The following is a 21,562-nucleotide window of genomic DNA, read 5'->3' as shown; positions in this document are numbered from 1 at the left end:
GAAAAGATACATGATTTTTTGGACACGTACAGTAGGGGCATCTGGAGAGGAAATGTAGGGATAACCATCTGGCAGAAATAGCATTTGGGCTGAGACCTGAAGGATAAATAGGAGCTCCTCAAGCAGAGAAGATGGGGAATCCAGGTGGAGGGAACAGCAGGTGCAAAGGCCTGCAAGCAAGAGAGCACTGTGGGCTCATGAAGGTGGCCAGTGTGGATGGAACACCAGAGGAGGAAGGAGCAGGAGAGAAGGTGGGAGGGACTGGAGGCACATAGTGCAGCCAAGTTAACAAACCACCCCTGGGAGCTTGGCCCTTATCTAAAGAACAATAGGAAATTACTAAAGGGTTTGGAGCAGAGGAAAGATGGAATGAGACTCCAGATTCTTTCACATACCTACTGTGTGCCAGGCACTGAGATAGACATGGGATGGGTAGGGAACAAAACAAAATATGGTCCTTGCCCTCCTGGAGGTGACAGGTTTTAGACGGATGACACCTGTGTTAAAGTATAATTACTACCATGAGAAGTGCTATGAGGGAGGTGCCGTGGGGTGTCATAAAGGAGTTAAGGGGTGGTGGTGCTGAGATCTCCTGTTTGCCCCCTGAAGTTATTCTCCACTCTGCTCCACCCTCCCTGCTCTGTGCCCTGGGACACTGACCTGGAAGGAGCCTGCAATGGGTCCCTTGCACTGGGGGTCCATGAGTGAGAAGAGGGGGTTGGAGTATTTATTCCCCTTGGCTTGTTCCCTGTCTACAGGTTCCACAGTGCCTGCCCTGCCCATGGTGGCTAACCCCACAGTGCTTCAATGTCCCTACTCTATGCTCACACCCTTGTAAACAGTGCCTCATAAAACTCTTCTCAGGGGTGCCTGGGTGGCCCAATTGGTTAAGCATCTACGTTTGGCTCAGGTCATGGTCCCAGGGTCCTGGGACGGAGCTCAGTGGGGAGTCTGCTTCTTTTTCTCTCTCTCTCTCTGGCCCTGCTCCCTGCTTATGCTCTTTGTCTCAAATAAATAAAATCTAAAAACAAAAATTAAAAAAAAACAAACACAACTCATCTCAAAGTACCTCACTGAGTGTACTATTTGTTTTTGTCAAGGAAGCTAATTGACGCAAGGGGATATACTTTCAACAGGAGAAAGGGCATAGAAAAGACCTCCCTGGGACACCTGGGTGGCTCAGTGGTTGAGCATCTGCCTTCAGCCCAGGGCCTGATCCTGGAGATCCGGGATCGAGTCCCACGTTGGGCTCCCTGCATGGAGCCTGCTTCTCCCTCTGCCTGTGTCTCTGCCTCTCTCTCTGTGTGTCTCTCATGAATAAATAAATAAAATCTTTAAAAAAAAAAAGAAAAGAAAAAAAGAAAAGGCCTCCCTGAGAAAGTCACATTTAGGCTGAGATATAAAGGACAAGCAGCAGGGATCAGAACATGTGCAAAGGCTCTGAGGTAAGAACAGTTTTCACATATTTGAAAAAAAAATGTCTGCAGCTAGGGACGCCTGGGTGGCTCAGCAGTTGAGTATCTGCCTTTGGCTCAGGGCGTGATGGCAGGACCTGGGACCGAGTCCCACATTGGGCTCCTTGCAGGGAGCCTGCTTCTCCCTCTGCCTGTGTCTCTGCCTCTCTCTGTGTCTCGCATGAATAAATAAAGTCTTAAAAAGAAAGTCTGCAGCTAGGTGAGATGAGTTAAGGAAGGAATGACATGTGATGAAGACAGAGGGGCAGGCAGGGGTTAGACATGCAGGGCCTTTCAAGCCATAGTAAGGGATATGACCATTAACATTGTGCAGCAAATGTCTCTAGCTCTTTGCGTTCTGGATACCGTGTACTTCCCAAACCTTTTTGTGGATGAGTAGAGTTGACTGGTGGTGGTTGGGCAGTTGGGGTATATATGGATTTGGTAAACTATTTTGAGTCTATGGCTCATGGGCAGAAGTGACATGCCACTTCCAGGCTGCAGCATTCAATTGCCAGTGTGAGACTTTCCAGAACTCTGTCTCTGCACAACACCTGGCAATATTCAAGACGGTAAACACCCCATCAGCCTGGCCCCAGGATGAGAAGATATTAAGAGCCCATAGCCAATCCATGGGGGACACAGCATGAACAAGGAAGAAATATTTATCGTTTTAAGGCACTGCGTTGAAGGGGCCACTCGGTGGTGTTACTACAGCATAGCCTAACCTCTCCTGACTGGCACAGTAAGGGTTTGAGAATCTACTCTTGGTGGGAAGGTGCTGGAAAACACAATGGAGGAACGGACCAGTAGCACCGGGGGGGGGGGGGGGGGGGGGGGGGGGGTCACAAGATTGCAGAGCATGCGCAGTCACCTTCAGAGTATGGGGTGTCAGATCTGACCTAAGGCATCATGGGTATTCCCCTCCCTCCTCCCCCTCCTCTGCGCTCTCCTCCCCACCCCCTCCTCCCCTTGCTCAGCGCTCGGGTTAACCCTCTAAGGGAAAGACCACACCTTCTCATTCAGTTCGGCCAACAGCACTTTCATTGATTTAATCAGGGCCTCATACTCCTTGGTCTTCAGCAGGAAACACAGCTCCATATAGTTTTTCTCATTCAGAGCCAAGTTCTTTGAGGACTTGATGAGACTCGAAAGCAGAGTGTTCTCATTCTGCTCTCCCTGCAGGGCCTTGATTTCTTTGCTGTTGGGAAAGCAGCATGTGATTAACCCTAAGCACCCCGAGTTTACCTTGCTCTGAAGCTCCAGGCTCCTTAGTGCGAAAAGGAGACGCAGCCAGGTACTTCCCACCCTGGCGGGGGGCGGCGGGGGGGGGGGGGGCTGGCGGGGGCTGGTCTCAGGTCTCAGGTCTCAGGTCCAGTCTAGAACTCTGACCGGCTTCAACGCCACAGCCCTGCCCCTCTCCAGGAGCAATATGCAGCTGTGCCTGTCAAAACCCATTCCCTAGACGTGGTGGGGGCGCCCAGATTCTCTCTTTTGCCAGCGGCTCATGGGCATCTGTCTGATTTTGCTGACTTTCCTTCCAGACTTGACTTTACAGCCAATTATCTCGGGTAATGAGAGGCAAGCCCATCAGGCAGGCATTTTCAATTTCCCGTCAACACAGAGATGCGCAGTAACCTCCAACCTCCCCCAGTGTCTCTGCGCAGGGTGCTAATGATTTATTAAATCGGCTGACAGGAGTCTCCTCCTCTCTCCCCCTCTCCCTGCTTTGGAGAGGAGACGGCTAGGAGTGTGGGCAAACAGGGATTTTGGGGGGAGAAAATGGCTCGGGTGACGACACAACAATTGAACAACCGGAAATGGCACAGAGGCTGAGTTTCTGGCCAAGTCTGGGCACCACAGTGCAGTCTGCAAACGAGCTGCCTTGACATCCTTTGGAAGCTTGGAGAAATGCAGAAGCTCAGGCCCCAACCCAGGACCTATTGAATCCAAATCTGCTTTGTAACAAGATCCTTGAATAACTCATATGTACATTCAAGTTTTGGAAGCATTGCTCTAGAACAGAAAATGTTCTAGGGTGGGGGTCTCCAAACTCTTTTCTATAAAGGGTCAAAAGGGTATTTTTAGGCTTTGCAGGCCAGATGGTCTCTACTGCAACTATTCAACAAGTAACCACAGGAGATGCATAAACAAATAGGGGTGGCCATGCTCCAATAAAACTTTATTTACAAAAACAGGCAGCTAACTAGAATGGCCCACTGGCCATGGTTTGCAGACCCCTGTTCTAAAGCAACAAGTCTGACAGAATCTCTGTAATGATGAGAATGTTCTCTGCATTGTCCGGTAGCATGAACCAGGCACCAAGGCTATTGAGCACTTGAAATGTGGCTAGTGTAACTGAAGGACTGAAATTTTAATGTTATCTCATCAACTACAAATGTAAATAGCCACATGTGGGAGTGAACCCCTAATTCTATTTTTTTTAAATAGATTTTTTTTTAATTTATTCAGAGAGAGAGAGAGAGGCAGAGATACAGGTGGAGGGAGAAGCAGGGACCATGCAGAGAGCCCGATGTGGGACTCATCCCGGGTCTCCAGGATTACGCCCTGGGCTGCAGGCGGCGCTAAACCGCTGAGCCACCCGGGCTGCCCTGAACCCCTAATTCTAGAGCAGCTTGTCTTCTATCCCTGGCCACTGGGACCTTTCTCCCCCACTTTAGTCTGTCTTGGGAGGGGAGGGTCTTTGTTAAGGTGGAGAGGAAAAAGAGCCCAACAGTCCACCAGACTTGGGTATTCAGAGGGCTCAGTAAAAGCAAAAGGTAGTCTCATGGGCAAGGCTGGGACTGGGAGTGAGGTGGCCCCAAATTTAAGGAGGCCTTCCCTCTCAGGAGGGAACAGGTATAGGACAAGCACTCCTTAACTATTACACCCGAGGCATCTCACTCAGCTCAACTCAGTCCTGGCCTCTATTTACAGGTGTTTCACTTGAAGAATCTCAGATCTCCGCTTTCCCTTCCTCCTCCCCTTCAGGTCCATCACAGTGAAACCAAATGAAATGGACTGGGGTAAAAGTAGGATGAAGGGTAAGAGTCCAGAAAAACTGTCAGAGATCCACCAGGAAGGAGGTTTTTCCTGATGTCCATCAGGGGTAGGCTGTGAATCAGGGCTGCCAGGCACAGATGTCCAGGCTGTGGACTGCACTGCCCACGGGAGCTCTATCCGCTTGAAAAACAATCATTGATTTTCTTGATTTACACTTTCCTAACGCTTCACCTTGTTCTAACAAAATCCCTATGTAGTGACAATGTTTCCAACAGATGGCAGTAAAGTGTCCTGGGAAAGGGTGCCTTTTTCTAATTCACACAAAGATCCCATACGAACTAGGTCGGTGTGAGTTAAATCCATAGAAAATCTGAACCACCCTGCTTCCCCTATCCTTTGAACTTCACACATCATCAAACAGTGGAAGATTTTCTTTCTAATAATGGGTAGTTTCTGCCTGTATAAACGTTATGCATATAGCTAAGGAATTACATTCCCTTCGAGGGAATCTAAGGATATTTGTTTATTCAACCCCAGGGAACGTTGTTCTATTGTCTAAAGAAGCTATCCACATCATAATTTCTAGGACAACCCAGTTTCAAATATTTGCTCTTGCAGATCCCATAAGGACGCACAGCAGGAAACATCTTTTGGGGCAGCGGCAGCCCGATGATTGCCCCTACTCTGGGAACTCCCCCACCGGGGTTGCTAGAACCATGGGCTCCACACTCGAGAGCCATTCGGTGGCTTATGGCCCAGACCTCGCCCCCTGGCCACAGCTGATTGGCCCAGGAGCGGTCACCTGACCCAAGCTGAGCCAATCAGATTCCTCCTTTCCTGGGAGTTTGGGCTTGGAACGGATTCCCAGTGGATTCTCGGTGTGGTCCTTGGTGGCTCGCGAGCGGGGGCAGCCGTCTGCCACCAGCCCACGCTGAGATGCGGACACGGAAGAACAAAACCCACCTATGGAAAGAAACAGCAACCAGAATTTTTCATTTGGACCCTTCCCTGAGACATGGGTGTCCTCCCCCCTTGGGGCCCTGAGGACACCCTGGATTCTGAGAATACGTACGGCCTGCTACCTGAAGCTATCCCAGCTAGGTACCCAGATCGGGTTCAGAGTCGGGTCCTGCCCCGAGGCCGCATGAGAAGGCAAACCGCGTGAAACCAAATCCATCGTTTTCTCCACGTTCGCTCAGTGCAGAACTCTGACCGTCACTTACTGCTGGCTTGAGATTTTCTGCTGGGAGCGGAAGTTGAAGGACTTCCGACTTTCCACCATCTTCCTGAACTGCGGCCTCAGCTTCCGAAGCTCAGCCTCAGCCAGCCGCTCTGTGACCTTCTCGGAAAGTTCCTGGATACTTGCCGAGCTTTTTCTCCTGTGCTTCTTTGGGTGAGACAGAGAGAGGCACTGAGCCACGGCTTAGGTGACCAGAGAAGCCTACGTTGCAGCTCAAGGACGGAGGGTGGGAGGGGGTCGGGGGCAGGGCTGGAGGTGGAAGACCACCCTTGGTGATGTCAACTGCTCATCTGTTCCGGAAAACCTGCTGGGGTGTCAGGGTAGAGAGGGGGCCGGGCCTCATTATTGCATACTGCAGAGGCAGCCTTTCTGTGTGATCTCGGGTGAATCACTTAGGGTCTCTGAGCCTCCAGTCTCTCATCTGTAAAATGGATGCATAGAGGTTTGCTGTCGGGATTAGATGAGCTGATGTGTGTACAGCGGCTAGCACAGTGCCTGACCCACGCAAGCATTCCATACACAGGAGCTAATACCTACCATCGGCATCTTGAAGGAATTGTGCTTTCCCTATGCTCAGACACCAGGGAGGTCAAAGCCAGTGAGTGCTCCTCTCTCTCTCTTCTCTCTGCAATGTCCTGTCCACAGCGGCAAAAGGAAGAAAATGTGTGAGGCCCCCAGCCCGTCCCCCCGGCTGGCAGGGTGGGACCCAGAGGCACCTTCTCCCCCCTCACTCCCCTGCAGTCACTTCCTCCTCCCACCACTTGGCACATGTGGAGGACACAGCAGATGGCTGCCCGGGTGTGAGAAGAGCCGCCTTTTTTTTTTTTTTTAAATAAGCAATGGTTGCCTGAAACCTGTTCCTCTCACAATTTATTATTAGGAACCAGGCAGATGGTTCTGGCATGTCAGTTACCCTCCTGCCCCCTGTGTTCCCAGAGAAGAAGGGGCAAATGGCATTCAGGGCAATGTGTCCTCTGATGGGGTTAAAATGCAATTACTCTACCTTCAGTTTCAGCTAAGGATAGAACACACACCTGCCTTTCAAAGCAAGAGCCAGTGGTACCAAAAGGCACTTTGATCAAATCATAACTTGAACTTCATCCGGCCTGTATATTCAGAGGAGGGGATGACTGTGTTAGCCCTACAAACCCCAGAGGGTTATGAGAGCCATTGCACTCCGACTTGCAGACGTCACAGGCTAGATTCCTAAAGCAGAAACTTCTAGCTTTGCCAACCACTGAGGGGTCCTGCAGTCCAGTGGTTTAAAGCATGGGTTGTGTCAATCATCAGATCTCAGCAAAAATTCCTCCTCCTCCACTTACTAACCTTGGGCAAGTCACTTCCGTTCTCTGAGCCTCATTTTCCTCCTTTGGAAAACAAGAGAAGTTCTAGAAGACACCTCACAGGTTGGGAAGCTGTCAGGCACCTCACTGAGCCTGGCACATAGTAAGTGCTCAGTAAGCAGGTCAATATGATATGGTATTGTATAGGTTGTTTCATGCTGTTTATGAGTAATAACTGATTGTGAGGGCTTGAGGAGTGTGCAGCATTCCTCCTCTATCTCCAGGTAACAATGCCTTGATTTGCTTTGGAAAACTGCCTCTGCCTTCACTCCTGGTCATTTTTTGTTCCCTGGGGCTGACCCTGCGCCTCCCTATCAGATTGGAGCATATGACTCTGGAAGGGCCAACCAGAGTGCCAGATCCCTAGCTAATCTGCGTAATATCCCCCACTCCATCCTCCCCACCCCAGTGTGATCTGTTCAGGGATGGGAGCTTGACCCTGCTGCTCTGGAGCCTACTGAATGAGGTAGGGAGTGGCTGGCAACCGTCTTGCCTCTGCAGGGAGCCTGAGAAAAAGGCTAAGATGGAGAAGACAAAATGGTGAGAGATGAAACTTGGTGATACCATCCAAACCCCCGAATTCAACCAAGTTGAATATACCTCTGGGTCATGTCCAATTACATGAATCAACATATTCCCTTAAAACAATCTGAGAGGAGTCTTCTATCACTTTTAACTAAATGAGTTCTCATGCCCAAGGTGTTTGGATCCATTTAGCACACAGACTAAGCCCCTACTGGGTGCTAAACATTTTAGTGAATTCAGTGGTAAGTCAGCCTTCAAGGCGGTATGAATTCTGTCCAGGGTGAAATAGTGCAAAAGACTCCACAAAGGAGGTGAGTTTTATTTTGGGTTTTGAAGCATGAATAGGAGTTCAACAAGCAGAGAAGAAAAGTGGAGAAGGAATTTTGGGTAGAGAGAACTGCCTGGGCAAAGTTTGAGAGGAAAGTGGATGAAAGGAGTATTCAGAGAATGATGTGTGATCTAGTATAGGTGGCAGCATCCAGCAGGAAGTGACTGACAAAGAAGTCTGGAAAAGCCTGGATGTTCCTTAAAAGCAATAATGTAATAAGATCAGTGTATAAGAGATCTCAAGGTGGGGGTAAAGGCTGTAGCAGGATTTATTTGACTGATGAGGTTTAGGCAAAGGACATCTTTGTACTCAGGAGTTTCTTATTTTTTTAAGATTTTATTTATTCATGAGACACACAGAGAGAGGCAGAAACACGGAGAGGGAGAAGCAGGCTCCGTGCAAGGAACCCAATGTGGGATTCGATCCCAGATCCTGGGATCACACCCTGAGCCGAAGGCAGATGCTCAACTGCTGAGCCACCCAGGCATCACTCTACTCAGGAGTTTTATGCAGCTCTAATTTCATATTGCCCAGGAGCTTTTTCTATGTTCAAGGGCTTTTTTGAACCTAAGTGAACCTGTGATACGCCTTTTTAAAAGCAGGGCTCAGGTAAACCAGACACTCGCTGATAGCCTGATTCTACCTCTCTGAACCTCAGTCCCCTCATCTGTAGAATGGGGATACCGACACTCACCTTTTAACATAAACTTTTATAAAGCTCTCAGCACAGTGCCTAGCACATAACAGTGATGAATATACCTTGTCTGTGAATCAGGATTGTCAAGTATCAGTGTATCTTGCCCTTGAGTTATTTGGTTGTGTTGTGTGTTTTTCCCTAGGAGCTGGAGGCACCATCAGCTTCCCACCTTTTTGCTGATACTCACTCACACCCAGAGCCAGGCTCCCCTGGGTTCTCTCCAGCTTCCAGAGGCCAACATAGGCCTTTCCCTGTCTGTGCCCACTGGTCCGGGCCCACTCTGTTCCCTCCAGAGAGATTTACCCCCATTCTCACAGCTGGGCCTTCAGAGCCCCACCTGTATCATAGCCCTGGCTCAATACCCTCTCATTCCCAAGCCTCAAACTTGAGGCCTACAGGTAGGTTCAAGCTACCTTCAGTCCTGTTTAGCAATCAGTGTTTTAGAACATGCATGTGTTAGACACCTGCCTGGCTCAGGGGTTGAGCATCTGCCTTTTGCTCAGGGCGTGATCCTGGGGTCCTGGGATTGAGTCCTGCATCAGGCTCCCTGCAGGGAGTCTGCTTCTCCCTCTGCCTATGTCTCTGCCTCTCTGTGTCTCTCATGAATGAATAAAATCTTTTTTAAAAAATAAATAAATAAAACATGCCTGTGGGTAGTGTACTCACTCTCCTGGCTACCAACTTCACTCCCTAGTGCCTACCTGCCTCCTCTCTCCAAGTTCCACACTCCCTGAAACTGCCTGGAGCTGGCAGGAATTTGATTTCGCAATTCCTGAGGATAAACTCAAAGCTTGCCCTCAGGCACATGCCCTCCGGTTCCCTGGGCCTCAGTCCATCCACTACAATATCTATAGTCCTGGGCATATGATAAGCTCACGGCAAATAGTGTTTGAATGAATGAAGAGATCATCTTTACCAACGAACATTTAATTACCTGGTGTAGGGGGAGGCAGGCTCCACCCCTGCTGCCGAATTTTTACAATCTGTCATTAAAGGAGAAACCAGAGCCATGACTACATGGGTTATACAATGCCAGGTCTGAAAGAGGAGCCTGTAAAACCTGACCCAGGGCTGCCTAACCTGGTAGTAAGTTAAAGATATGCTCGGGGGCACTAGCCAAGTAGGGGTACAGAAACATAACAATCTTAAAAAATTGGGATCGTTCTAGGGGGAAACGGAAGTTCGTTGGACCTTCTTGAAGTGATTGTCCACACTGTAATTCATGTTTAGTTGAGGGGGCTTATGGTATTTTCCAGGTTCAGGGCAGCCTCAAGGAACGGGCTGGGGCAGCCACCAGCAGGGGAGCAGCAAGCGCGGCTGCCTGCGGGGTGAGGCTTCTTACCAGGGGCCGCCAGGCCCCGCCGTGTCCCACCTGCGGCCGCGGCGTGTGGGCGCCCCAGGGGTGCTCGCCGCGCTGCCCCGCTGCGCCGACCCCCAGCGCCGCGTCTGGGACTCCTCGGACCCCTGGAACCGGCGCCTTTGTGACCCGCACGGAGGGGCGTTCTTCCCTGGAAGGCGCTGGAAGAGGACCCAGGCGAACGGCCGAAGGTGGAGGGCGGGGGCGCGACACACCTGTCAGCGACCCCTTCCCGGGCTAGCCGCGCCCCCAGGACACCCAGTAACAGCCACTAACGCTGCCAGTCGGTTGCCACTGCGTGCTCCCTCCTCGCTGGCATCTCCATTCATGCTCTTCTAAGACTGGCTGGCTGTAAGCATGACACCGGGAACCCTGGTCTGACCCAGGTCACCCCCCACACCTGGCATGAGCATTTTTTTCACAGGCCGAATGGAGTCTGGTAGTTTAAAGATAAACATTTCTCTTCAAATGGCCCCGAAACACAAGCCGACTACTTCTTGTGGGGGCTAAACTCAAGAAGCAGCCGCATTGCTCGAGGCAAAGGATTGGGGGTACTGGTTTTCTAGGGCAATCTTGATTCCATGGGATTTCCGCCTTACCCATAAGGCCGTGGAATAATTGTAGCTCAGCCATACTAAGATCTCCATCTTTTTATACCTAAACTCTTGGGACAGGATGTGTTTTAGAACTTATCACATTTTTGGTTTCAGAAAGGTAATATGGTGCACAAGGAAACATGTTGTCTCTGATGTACCTGGCAGCCACACGTAACCATGGGGAAAGTTAGTGTAACGGTATATCATGTATGGGGTTTGGGCAACATGTCATAATCAGACACATTAACGTTTCTGCAAGGAAACATGAATATTCATGCCAAGTAAAATAAAGATTTTGAGTAGCCTTATGTTAGGCCTTGATGATTCATATGAAGTGTTTTGGGACAAGTGTTCCCATCCTCATTTTACAGATGAGGAACCAGGCTTGAAGAAAGAGTGACTGTTGAGAAGCCAGGATTTGAATCCAGGTCTGTCTGTCTCTAGGGCAACCCTGAGTGAAACCACAGCCCCAGACCCTAGCAACTCTTCTGGAAGCTACCATCTCTTTGATATTTAAAGGACCACTGTAGCCTTCAGCTCCAAACCTAGCCTAGTGACTCACACATTTCGAGTGTCAATGACTGAAAAAATAATTAAGTTCAATTAGATTCATGACTTGTTAAAAATAGGCTCTCCCCAGAAGAATTTACTCTCCCTGCCTTTATGGGCACAGATCTCAGCAGCCCCCATGCAGAGAAGTGCTAGGCTTTTTAAATTAGAACACGCCAGAATTGATTCTGCTTAAAGGGATCTTCAGCTCCATCAGTAGGGCTTGGAGCAGAGTGAGATGCCAGCTTGCCAAAGCAATGAGCCAGCGGTGAGAAATGCTGGCGATAGCAGAGTCTACAGAATGGAGGAGGAAATTAGAATCAAGCTGCAGAGGAGCTGGGCAAAGGCATTTGGCTACAGACCAGGAAGTTGATTGTCCAAATGACTCTATGGCTACAAGGATCAGAAATCCATTCGAAATAGCTCAAAATTATTTTCCCCCCATCTCCAGCATCTGTTCCCCCTATTTCCTTCCTAGCAGATCCCAATTTGTTCAGGTAACCAGCTTTCTCCCATGCAGCCTAAGGAACCGAAGTTGATTTGCACATGTATCTTCAGGGTAGATCTGGATTACCTTTAGCCAATCCTTTCCATCCTCCTTACCAATGATTGGGCCAGGAACATAAATGCAAGCCAATCAGTGCAGAGCCTTCTCCTGGAGCCTGCAACCCATTCAAGAATCGGTCCAGGGATCCCCGGGTGGCTCAGCGGTTTGGCGCCTGCCTTTGGCCCAGGACGCGATCCTGGAGTCTCGGGATCTAGTGCCACATCGGGCTCCTGGCATGGAGCCTGCTTCTCCCTCTACCTGTCTCTCTCTCTCTCTCTCTCTCTCTCTCTCTCTTTTCTCTCTCTGTCTATTGTAAATAAATAAATAAAATTAAAAAAAAAAAAAAGAATCGGTACAGAACTGACAGTGGCCTAATCAGACAGAAAGGAAGAATTTATAGCCCAGGGTTGGAATGGAAATGCTTTTTCTAGCTCCACGGATGGGAACAAGGAGGCCGGTTGCCCCTGTTGTTAACAGCAGCCCTCTTCTAACCATGACAGAAGCCAGTGTGAGATCAAAGCCAACACATCATGGAGGGAACATGATGGAGGGAGGAGCTTAGAAAGACTTGCAGAGACATAGAGCTGGAGAGGATTATACCGTGCCTGATATCCACCTTGCTCTGTATTTCTTGTTATAAGAATTAACAAATTTTCTTACTGCGGGCAAAATCATGCTAAATTATATGAATACCGGGGTTATTGTATTTCTTTGTAGGAACTGTGAAAGTAACTCTCACAAACAGAGGGAACAGGCAGGGAAGGCACAGTATTATAGTGGAGAGGACACTAGACAAATTGTTAAAATACTTAGGTTCTAGTCCTGGCTCAGCCACTGATCTGCTGTGTGCCCTTAGGAAAGTCAGTTGACCTCTCTGATCCTTACTTTCTTGAGACTGCCAGGACCAAATTGAGAACCTAGAAGCCTAAAAAGATTGTAAAATATTTCACACCACCTATGGATTCAAAATAAAAACAGTAGTAATCCATAAGAAGGGTCAGACAGTCTGATGGAATTCTGACTTCTGCCATAATTTTTTTTTTTTGTAGATTTTATTTGAGAGAGTGTGTGTGCAGGTGCATGAGTGGGGGAGGGACAGAGGGCGAAGCAGGCTCATGTGGAGCAGGGAGCCCAAAATGGGACTTGATCCCAGGACTGCGGGACCATGGCCTGAGCCAAAGGTGATGCTTAACCAACTGAGTTACATCTGGCTACAGCTTATGTCTGGATAGCTATCTCCCCAGCCCCAGCCCTCTCTGGGCTTCAATCGCTCGGGTTCCTTCCTATCTTCCTACCAACTACGGAGCTGGCAAACTAAAGCTGGGAGCTTCCAGCTCAAGACTTCTTGTTATGTCAGATTGAATTAAGCATCTTATTTCATAAGCATTTATTAAGGGTAAAAATGGTTTCGTTTCCCTCTGTTGCCAATCTCTCTATGCATCAATCTCCCTTCTCCTACCCCTAACCCTGTCCACACTCTGAGAGAAGTCTCTTTTTAGAAGTCCCTTGACCCACCTGAGTCGGTATCAGTTTTCTTCTGGGGTCCCTCCCCCTGTGACAAGCAAGTGACATTCCTGGGTTCAATGCTGCAGAGATTTTGCCCTCCGGAAGGAATGCAAACCAGCCTGGGACTGAAGCCAGCATTAATTTCAATTTGGCGGCCAAATGCTTCTGTCTTTTTGAAATAACTGGGCCTTCCCCCCTTTGCATACGTGTTATCATCCTCTCCCACTTGTGGTCTTGCTATGTTCAGGTGAGGCTATGACAGGTAGGGTACGGTGAACTAGGGAAGGAGAGAGGGAAAGAGAAGACTCTGGATGCACTAAGTTAGCCTGGTGCTCCAAGAAGCATGAATACCTGCCATACCACTCAGCTGCTCTCAGGAAAGATCACCTCTGGCTGGCCTCCTCTTTAAGGGACATTGAAGTTTGAGTGTGGCAGATACTACCAGTTGTCTCACCAAATCCACTCTCTCCTTTCTTTCTTTCTTTTCTTATTTTTTAGTGGGAGTGGCAGGTGCCCAGCTCTAAAAACTCCCCTCGAATTAGATTTGGTCTGTGACTTGCTTTGACCAAAAGAATGCAGTAGAAGTGAGCATCTGATCACTCTGAGACCCCCTTGTTGTGTGGAAGGCTGAGCTAGCCATGGGATAGGAGCACCCAGAAAAGCACCCAAGCCCTAGACACGTGAACGAAGCCTTCTTGGACCTTCTGGCCTAGCACAGCCGTCAGCTGAAGGCAGCTCAGTGGACAGCCCTGGTTAACACTGTGCAGAACAGAAACACCATCCAGCTGTACTTGGGTCAACCTGCAGAGTGCAAAAAATAATTGTATCATTTTACAGGACTAAGTTCTGGCATGGTCACATAGCAACAGTAACTGAAGCCTGTTTCCTTTTTGGGACCATAGGGAGAGACATCACCAACGTGCTGGGCAGAAGAAAAGATGAAGGAGAGAAACAGTCTGTGTCCTGGATGATACCGTTGAGTTGACAAGCTAAAGCGGGGAGCCTCCACCTCAAGACCTCTTGTTATGTCAGATTGAATTAAGCATCTTATTTCTTAAGCCTCTATTAATCAGTTCTTCTGGTGCTAGCTGCCGAGGTCACTCCGATGAGTATAGCAGATTGGTTACAGATGTGGGGTGAGCGGATGCTTGTAGTCACTGCAGTAAGCATGTCTTTTTATTCTGATGCTTTGGCATCCTGGGGCCTTGCTGACGCTGGAAAGAACTGCCTTTCCCAAGGTTAGCTCCTGCCCAGAGGGAGCTAACTACCCACCAGTGAGCGCACCTTTCACATGCAAACCTACCAGTTCCAATGCCTACTTTATCAAGCTCTTAGTGCCCAGCTACTTTGCCCCTGCCCTAGTCACCCCAGGGCCAGGCAGCGACAACCAACCAGGGACAGAACCTGCACCCCAGAGCCTTCGGTAATCATTCAAATGAGCCAATCTTAAAGCTTTTCAGCTTGCCCATTCCTTCCTGCAGAAATCACAATAAAGATTCTTGCCCACGTTTCTCCCTCACTCCCTCTACCTCCTGCCTGATCCTGGTGCTTCCCCATGTGGCCTCCTGTGAAGTAATAAAAAATATACATACAGTGGACCCTTGAACAACACGAGTTTAAATTGCAGGAGTCCACATATACGTGGATTTTTTTTTAAATAAGTGGCTGTACAGTACTATTCAAGTGTTTTCTCATGACAACATTTTATCTCTAGCTTGCTTTGTTGTAAGAATGCAGTATATAATACATATATAAAATTGTATTAATCAACTGTTTATATTATCAGCAAGGCTTCTGGTCAACAAAAGACTATTAGTAGTTATGTTTTGGGGAAGACAAAAGTTATATGGGGATTTTTGATTGGGGGAGGATCGGTGCTCCTTACCCCAACATTGTTCAGTAGACAGCTGTGTTAGTCTTAGCCCCCAGTTTCTGGCACAGAACTCCTAACCCCTGGAATTTCCTAAGTGATAAGAGCACCAGGAGCATCTTTTGTTCTACCATTTGGGAGATTGTTTCCTGAACACAGTTTCTAAAGTCTTTTGAATTTACATATTTACATTTATATATAGTGCTTTTTACTACATGCTAGACACTGTGCTAGGCATTTGCAAACATTCATTCAAACATCTCTATGAGGTAGGTACTATTATTTTTTTTAATCTTATTTATTTATTTGAGAGAGAGCACAGAGGGAGAGGGAGAAGAAGGCTCTCCGCTGAGCAGGAAGCCCAACGTGGGGCCTGATCCCAGGACCTCAGGATCATGACCTGAGCCGAAGGCAGATGTTCAATGGACTGAACCACCCAGGCGCCCCTGGGTGGGTACTACTATTATTCATCTTTACAGATAAGGAAACCTGGGGTACCGGGAGGGAAAATGACCTGCCCAACGTCAAACAATGAAGAAAAAGCAAAGCCAACATTCAAATCCACCTGGTCTGGGTGACCATCAGCTAGCACTGGTCCTAACTGACTCCTTGAGGAAAGTGTGAACTCCCAGCTCACGCAGGCTGCACGACCTGCCCTCCCCCCAGCAATTTTCTTTTTTTCTTTTTAAGATTTTATTTTATTTATTTATTCATGAGAGACACACAGAGACACAGGCAGAGGGAGAAGCAGGCTCCATGCAGGGAGCCCGATGTGGGACTCGATCTCCATCCTGGGTTTCCAGGAACATGCCCTGGGCTGAAGATGGCGCTAAACCGCTGAGCCACCCAGGCTGCTCCCCAGCAATTTTCTAGTTTTGTTTTTCCCAGACCCCTTTGAGCTCTGGGTTTTCTGCCCCCACATTCTGGGGTGTCTCCATTGCAGTGGCAGCTCTTCTAAATGACCCCAGTAAGCAAGCCTCAGGGCCACTGTGTCCAACTTTCATTTTCTGGGTCCCAGGCTTTCTCAAAAATCGTCCTCTCCTCAGAGAGATTTAGATTAATCCCCTTATTCGGTGGCTCAGGATCAGACGGACAATCAGGTCACCTGCTTCAGCCTAGCCAGACCGGATTACCTGCCATGACCCCAAAATTCACTCAGGCACACCTGTTCCTGAGACATTTGCTGATTAATAACAGCAGGGAGTTGGGGATGATGTGTTTTTCACCTTCTGGGACCGTCTATGGCCTGAACCCAGAGGCCACCTAAGATAGGGCTATAGTTAAACACGTATCTCTTCACCCCTCATCCCCAGCCTCTCAGCTCCCCATCCTAAATTGGCATCATTTGAAAATCCCACCAAATTCCACATCATTTAAAGACCCAGAAAACAAAAGCTGATCGAGTCAAAAGTCCTCAAACTAAAAAATCTGAGCATGACCAGAATGTTCTCAAATCATCCATGTGATGAACGTATTTGAGTTTTCCTGCTTCCTTCTGGGAAGAGCATCCCAATTTCCCTGTTCCCACTCAGCATGTGAGGCTGGGGGTGGGGGGCTGCCCCATGCTGCCTGGATGCAGGTGGCTTGGCTCATGGGGCATTCCTCTACCTCCAGCCCAGCTCCTGTCCCCTGTGAGACCCTAACTGCTGGCTGTACCTGGAAATGGTATTCCAGTGGCTCTTTTGGGATCTAAGCTCCCCTCCCATGCTCAAATCTGTTTTCTCAGCCGCCTCTACCTCTTTGCCTTGTGTCCAAGGGACTCATCTGCTTCCCTTTCATTGAAAACACTGCTGCCACCCTTTTGCTTTCAGGTTGCCCTTGGACACATAGCTGCAAGCAGAGGGGGCACAGGGGTTTAATTCCCCAGCAAGCCTTTTGTTCACTACTCTGAGTTACTTTTCTTTTCTCCTTCTCCTTCTTCTTTTTTTGACTAGGCTCCACACCGAATGCAGGGCTTGAACTCATGACCCTGAGATTAAGATTTGGATGCTCTGTGGACTGAGCAACAGAGGTGCCCCACTCTGAGTTACTTTTCACTGCCCACCAGGCACTGTGCTCAGGATTTTTGCAGGCATGAGCTCATTTGCTATGTATCCCTGTGAGAAAATCCCACATGGGGAAGGTACACAGCTCATGCAATCTCCCAAAGTTCAGTCATGGACACTGAACTGTTTTCCATATTTGACAAACCAGTGGTGGGCAGGAAGGCATGGCGGTTATAGGCTTGGGCTGTGGAGTCAGACGAGCTCAAATCCCACCATGTGCCATGTGCTAGCTGTGTGACTTGGGCAAGTGACATAACCTCTCTGGGCCTGTTGTTTCCTGACCCAGGCTGCCAGGTCACCTAACTCCAGGACACATCATTCACGTTGGTGCACCAGGGGGCGCCATTTACACAGACAATAGAGTGAGTGTCACCCGTGGAGTCCTGCAGAGAGTGCAGCTGACACCATCTCCCTGGATCATTGCTGTCCGGGTTCACCCAGCAAGAATGAGCACTCAGCAATCATCCCAATAACCTCCCCACCCTCCGATTTCCAGAACAAGAAACTGAGGTTCAGAGCAGTTAAATGATAAGTCACAGGCCACACATTAAACAAGCCACTGAGTCAGGATTTGAATTCAGAGTTTCTTCTTGTCCAGAGCCTGTGAGCTATTGAGGCTGCTGTCCTGTCTGAAGACCTCCAGTTTGAAAAGCTGCTACACCACCCGTCTTCACAGCCACGTCTGCGTCTTTCCCTGCATCTGTCATCATCTCCAGAGTTTTCCCTGAAGTGCAAACTCCTTCCTCCCCCCACCCCTGCAGAGCTTCATACAGACCCTCACTTGGTTTTTAGCAGTCTCCTTCCAACCTGTACCTGTGCTGCCTCCCAAATGCGGACACTTAGCTCCTCGCCGCTGGTCCCGAGGCAGACAGTACTATCCATCCGGGCACATGGTCCTCCAGATCCAGCAAGCCGCAGCCCAGGTCTGCAGGCATTCCTGATTCAAGCAATCTGTCAAGGAAAAAACCACGCTTGCTGTTCCTTCCCAAGACTGTAATCTCATTGAGAGCAGAAGTGCAGCCTTCACCGGCCCTGCCTACTCTCTGCCTCAAAATAGTAGTAAGTTTTCATACATCGGCAATTTTTGGTGGTTGGAGAAATCTGGCTTTCCTTCTTACTAGCAAGGGATTTTGAATGAATCCCTTGATCTTGCCAATGTCCAACAGAAATGGAAGCTCAGGAGAATGAAGGGACTCGCGCAAGGTCACACAGCTGGTAAGGGAACAAAATTAAGTCAAACAGAAACAGCGAGTTCTCCTTCGCTATGCGCTAGTGGAGGCAGGGATCCACGTGAAATTCTTAGCACACTGCTTGACACATGGTTCAAACTCAATCACATCAGGCTTCTTCTGTATAAGTAGGGCTTGGCTCTGTTCCCCGGCCCCAGCCTTGTATAAAACTATTCTCTGTCTCTCTGGCTAGAATCTTTCCTTGATATGTGAACATAGAAGGCCCCAGAGAGCCCAGGTTACTGGCTCATAGATGCTGAAAATGCACCTTCTGGAAAACGGACAGAGTAACTGAGTATTTTCTAGAACCCTGGACTAGATTCAAGAGCTATAAGATTGTACTCTTGAGACCCCAGTATGCCCAACTACGAAGCAAAGGTTGGAATGCAGATACCAAAACGTTCCTCTGACATTCGAAGCTGTCTTGTCCTGCCCCCTCCCTGTGGCCCAAAACAAGCTGGTGGGTGGTATGTTATATAAGGAGCTTCCCAGCGTGTTGTGCAACCCTGGGCTGCTGCACAGCTGCTGGGAAGGCTGGGACCCAGGAGGCTGGGCCTGGCTCAGAAACAGATAACTTCCTGCAGGATCAGGCTGGCCACGAAATGCATGACTACTGGTGAGAGGTCTGTCTTCCTTTCTATCTGCCTACATTTTCCTCCCTTCCTCCCCATCTCCCTTCCCTCCCCCTCTTACTTATTTCCTTCCTTCCTTCCTTCCTCATAGCCTACTGTTAGAAAACTTGGGCCCTGGAGCCATGGGTTCAAATCCCAGCTCCACCAGTTACCAGCTGTGGGACTTTGGGCACGTTGCTTAAATTCTCTCACTTTCTTCATCTATAAAACGTGGATAATAGTAATACTGATCCTCACAACACAGCCTCACAGTTTTTGGCCTCACAGAACCTATAGCCTGGGAAGGGAGACAAGCACTAAATAAGTAATTTTACTGACAATTAATGGTTATCGTCAAAGGTCCGAGGAGTCAGGGAATGTTTCCCATGCAATTGTGACTCGTCCATTAATTGTTTCTTCTACTAGTTTATAAAGCTCCAAGAGGACTGAGGTCATGTATGCTTTATTCACTAATGTTTAACTGGCACCAGGAGGAATTCAATAACTATGTTGGGATCAATGGATGAATGAATGATGTTCCACTGGAGACCAGATAGATGAGAAGGAGTAAACCAAGTGAAGAGAATAGATGGAAAAGCATCCCAGGCACAAGGAACGGCAAGTGCAAAGGCCCTATGGCTGGCTAGAAGTTGGAGTGTTTGAGGAAATGAAGCAAGGAAAATACATCTGGGACAAGCAGAGTGACAAGGAGAGTGGAACAGGTCACACAGGGTCTTGGGAGCCACATGGTGGATTCTCTCAAGTTCCCAGCCAGAGCTATAATGAGGGCTGAGACAAGTATCAGAGAGACCTGGGTGCAGATCCCAGCTTCCCCACTGTCTGGCTGCATGACAAGTTGATTAGCCTCTATGGATCCCAGATCCTCATTTGCAAAGAGGACATAAGAATAGTAGCCTATTGCATGGTGTTTGGGGAGGATTGTGGAATGTAAAGCACTTACCATAGTGCCTGGCACACAGGTAATGCTCAAGAAGAGTAGCTGTGGTTATAATACTATTGTTATGATTGACTCAAGTCTCCTGATTCTCTTTCACTGTCCCCTGAAGCTGGGTCTTTTCCTTAAGAAGTGTCCTCTTCTCCAGGACCTCCCAGTGACATAGCTATCCTTGCCCTCCCCACTCATTCCTGGGGGCTCTCCTGGGGCAGTTCTCCCTGAAGTTCCCACATCCAAGACTGAGAAGATGGTTCCCTTGGCTCAGGGCAGAATCTCTATCCATGTTGCTAAGCAACCAACCCTCATCCAGATGCCAGCCTTAGCATGGGCAGAGGGATGGGAAGAGAGGATTGTCAGCACTCCAGGGAGGGCCTCCTGGGGTGCCCCCAAGACCTCATGCTCCAGCCAGGGCTGTGGCAAGAGAGAGCCAAAGCAGATGACCCATGTGCCACCCTCTGGGTCATTGCCCTCCCCGAGAGTCCGAGAGTCCGCACAGAGCAGTGGAAAGCCCCTGGGCTCAAGGGCAAATCCAAATGCGTTCAAACCTCAGCTCTACAATTGACCACCTGTACAGTCTGTCAAGGCTCTCTGAGCCTCAGCTTACTCATCTCTACAGTGGGATGCAGACCTAACTACAAACTCATCATGGACATTACATGGGATGATGATGTACATGAAAATGCCTGCACCGAGTAGGCACTCAAAGGATTTTGAAATATGGATGTTTGTTCAGGGATGACTCCACCAATCTTGTCACCCATCAGTGGCAATGAAGTTCAAACTCTTTAGCTTGCTTTTCATGGTCCCCACCTGATCCCCAACCTTCTTCTGTCTACCTAATTACCTACTAGTTGAGGGTCTGTCAACCTTCTCACTACTGACTTAAAAAAAAAAAAAACAGTTCTATTGGTATATAATTCTCATATCTTATCATTCACCCATTTAAGTATACAATTCAATGCTTTTTCGTATATTTGGAGTTGGGTAATAATGACCACAATTTTAGAACATTTTCATCACCCCAAAAGAAACCCCAGGCCCCCTTAGCAGTCACTTCCCATCCCCCCTTTCCTTGGCTGCTGGCAGCCACTATCTACTTTCTATCTCCATGGGTTTGCCTATTCTGGCCACTGCACATCAATGGAATTATATAGTCTGTGGTTTTTGTGTCTGGCTTCTTTCACTTAACATAATGATTTCAAGGTTCATTCATTTTGGAGCATGGATCAATACTTCATTCTTTTTTATGGCTGAACCATATTCCATCGTAGAGATAGACCATGTTTTGTTTGTCCACTCATCGGTTGATGGGCATGTGGGTTGTTTCTATGTTTTGAAAAATGAATAATGCTGCCACAAACATGAACAAGTTTTTGTGTGGACTATTGACATTCTGAACCAAATAATTCTTTGTTTGGAAGGGGAAGGGTGGTAGGTTGTTCTGTACATTGAAGGATGCTCAGGAGCATCCCTGTCCCCACCCTCCACGACCTGAAGCAATGACAACCCAGAATGTCTGCAGACATTGCCCACTGCCCCACAAGGGACACCATCACCTGGTGGAGAACCACCATACTCACCAGCCCTTAGCAGTTCCCAAAGCTTGTTCCCTGAGCGGAAGTACCAGAAGATGCTCTGAAGAAAACAACCTTCTATGGACAGGCCAGGTTAGGAATGACGTACAGTCCACTTCCTTTGCTCCTGTCC

At 48.6% G+C, this 21,562-nt stretch overlaps 1 protein-coding gene and 1 long non-coding RNA gene across 13 annotated transcripts in view; one reads left to right on the top strand and one right to left on the bottom strand.

The window, feature by feature from the left end:
- The window catches only part of CCDC63 (coiled-coil domain containing 63), a 36,256-nt gene extending 26,201 nt beyond the window's left edge, over nucleotides 1-10,055 (bottom strand). For 4 of the 12 annotated variants that reach the window (XM_049101607.1, XM_049101599.1, XM_049101602.1 and 1 more), the window contains exons 1-4: nucleotides 9,933-10,055; nucleotides 6,235-6,332; nucleotides 5,681-5,844; nucleotides 2,469-2,655 (exon numbers count right to left, since the gene is read on the bottom strand). In XM_049101607.1, the coding sequence (XP_048957564.1) occupies nucleotides 2,469-2,655; nucleotides 5,681-5,844; nucleotides 6,235-6,243 (360 nt within the window). In that variant the 5' untranslated portion in view covers nucleotides 6,244-6,332; nucleotides 9,933-10,055. Of the gene's footprint in view, nucleotides 1-2,468; nucleotides 2,656-5,259; nucleotides 5,421-5,529; nucleotides 5,845-6,234; nucleotides 6,333-6,731; nucleotides 7,049-9,524; nucleotides 9,574-9,932 lie in introns of those variants that run through there. The other 8 variants (XM_049101600.1, XM_025473931.3, XM_049101604.1 and 5 more) reach the window with 8 other exon arrangements.
- On the top strand, nucleotides 9,943-14,203 carry LOC125753704 (uncharacterized). Its single transcript, XR_007406094.1, has 2 exons — nucleotides 9,943-10,298; nucleotides 14,048-14,203. It is a non-coding gene; the product is annotated as an uncharacterized LOC125753704 (long non-coding RNA).
- The last annotated feature ends 7,359 nt before the right edge of the window (nucleotides 14,204-21,562 follow it).

Source organism: Canis lupus, chromosome 26 (genome assembly GCF_003254725.2).
Source record: "Canis lupus dingo isolate Sandy chromosome 26, ASM325472v2, whole genome shotgun sequence".
NCBI lineage: Eukaryota > Metazoa > Chordata > Mammalia > Carnivora > Canidae > Canis > Canis lupus.
The sequence above is the reverse complement of the archived record's forward strand: the minus strand, read 5'-3'. Positions and strand labels throughout refer to the sequence as shown.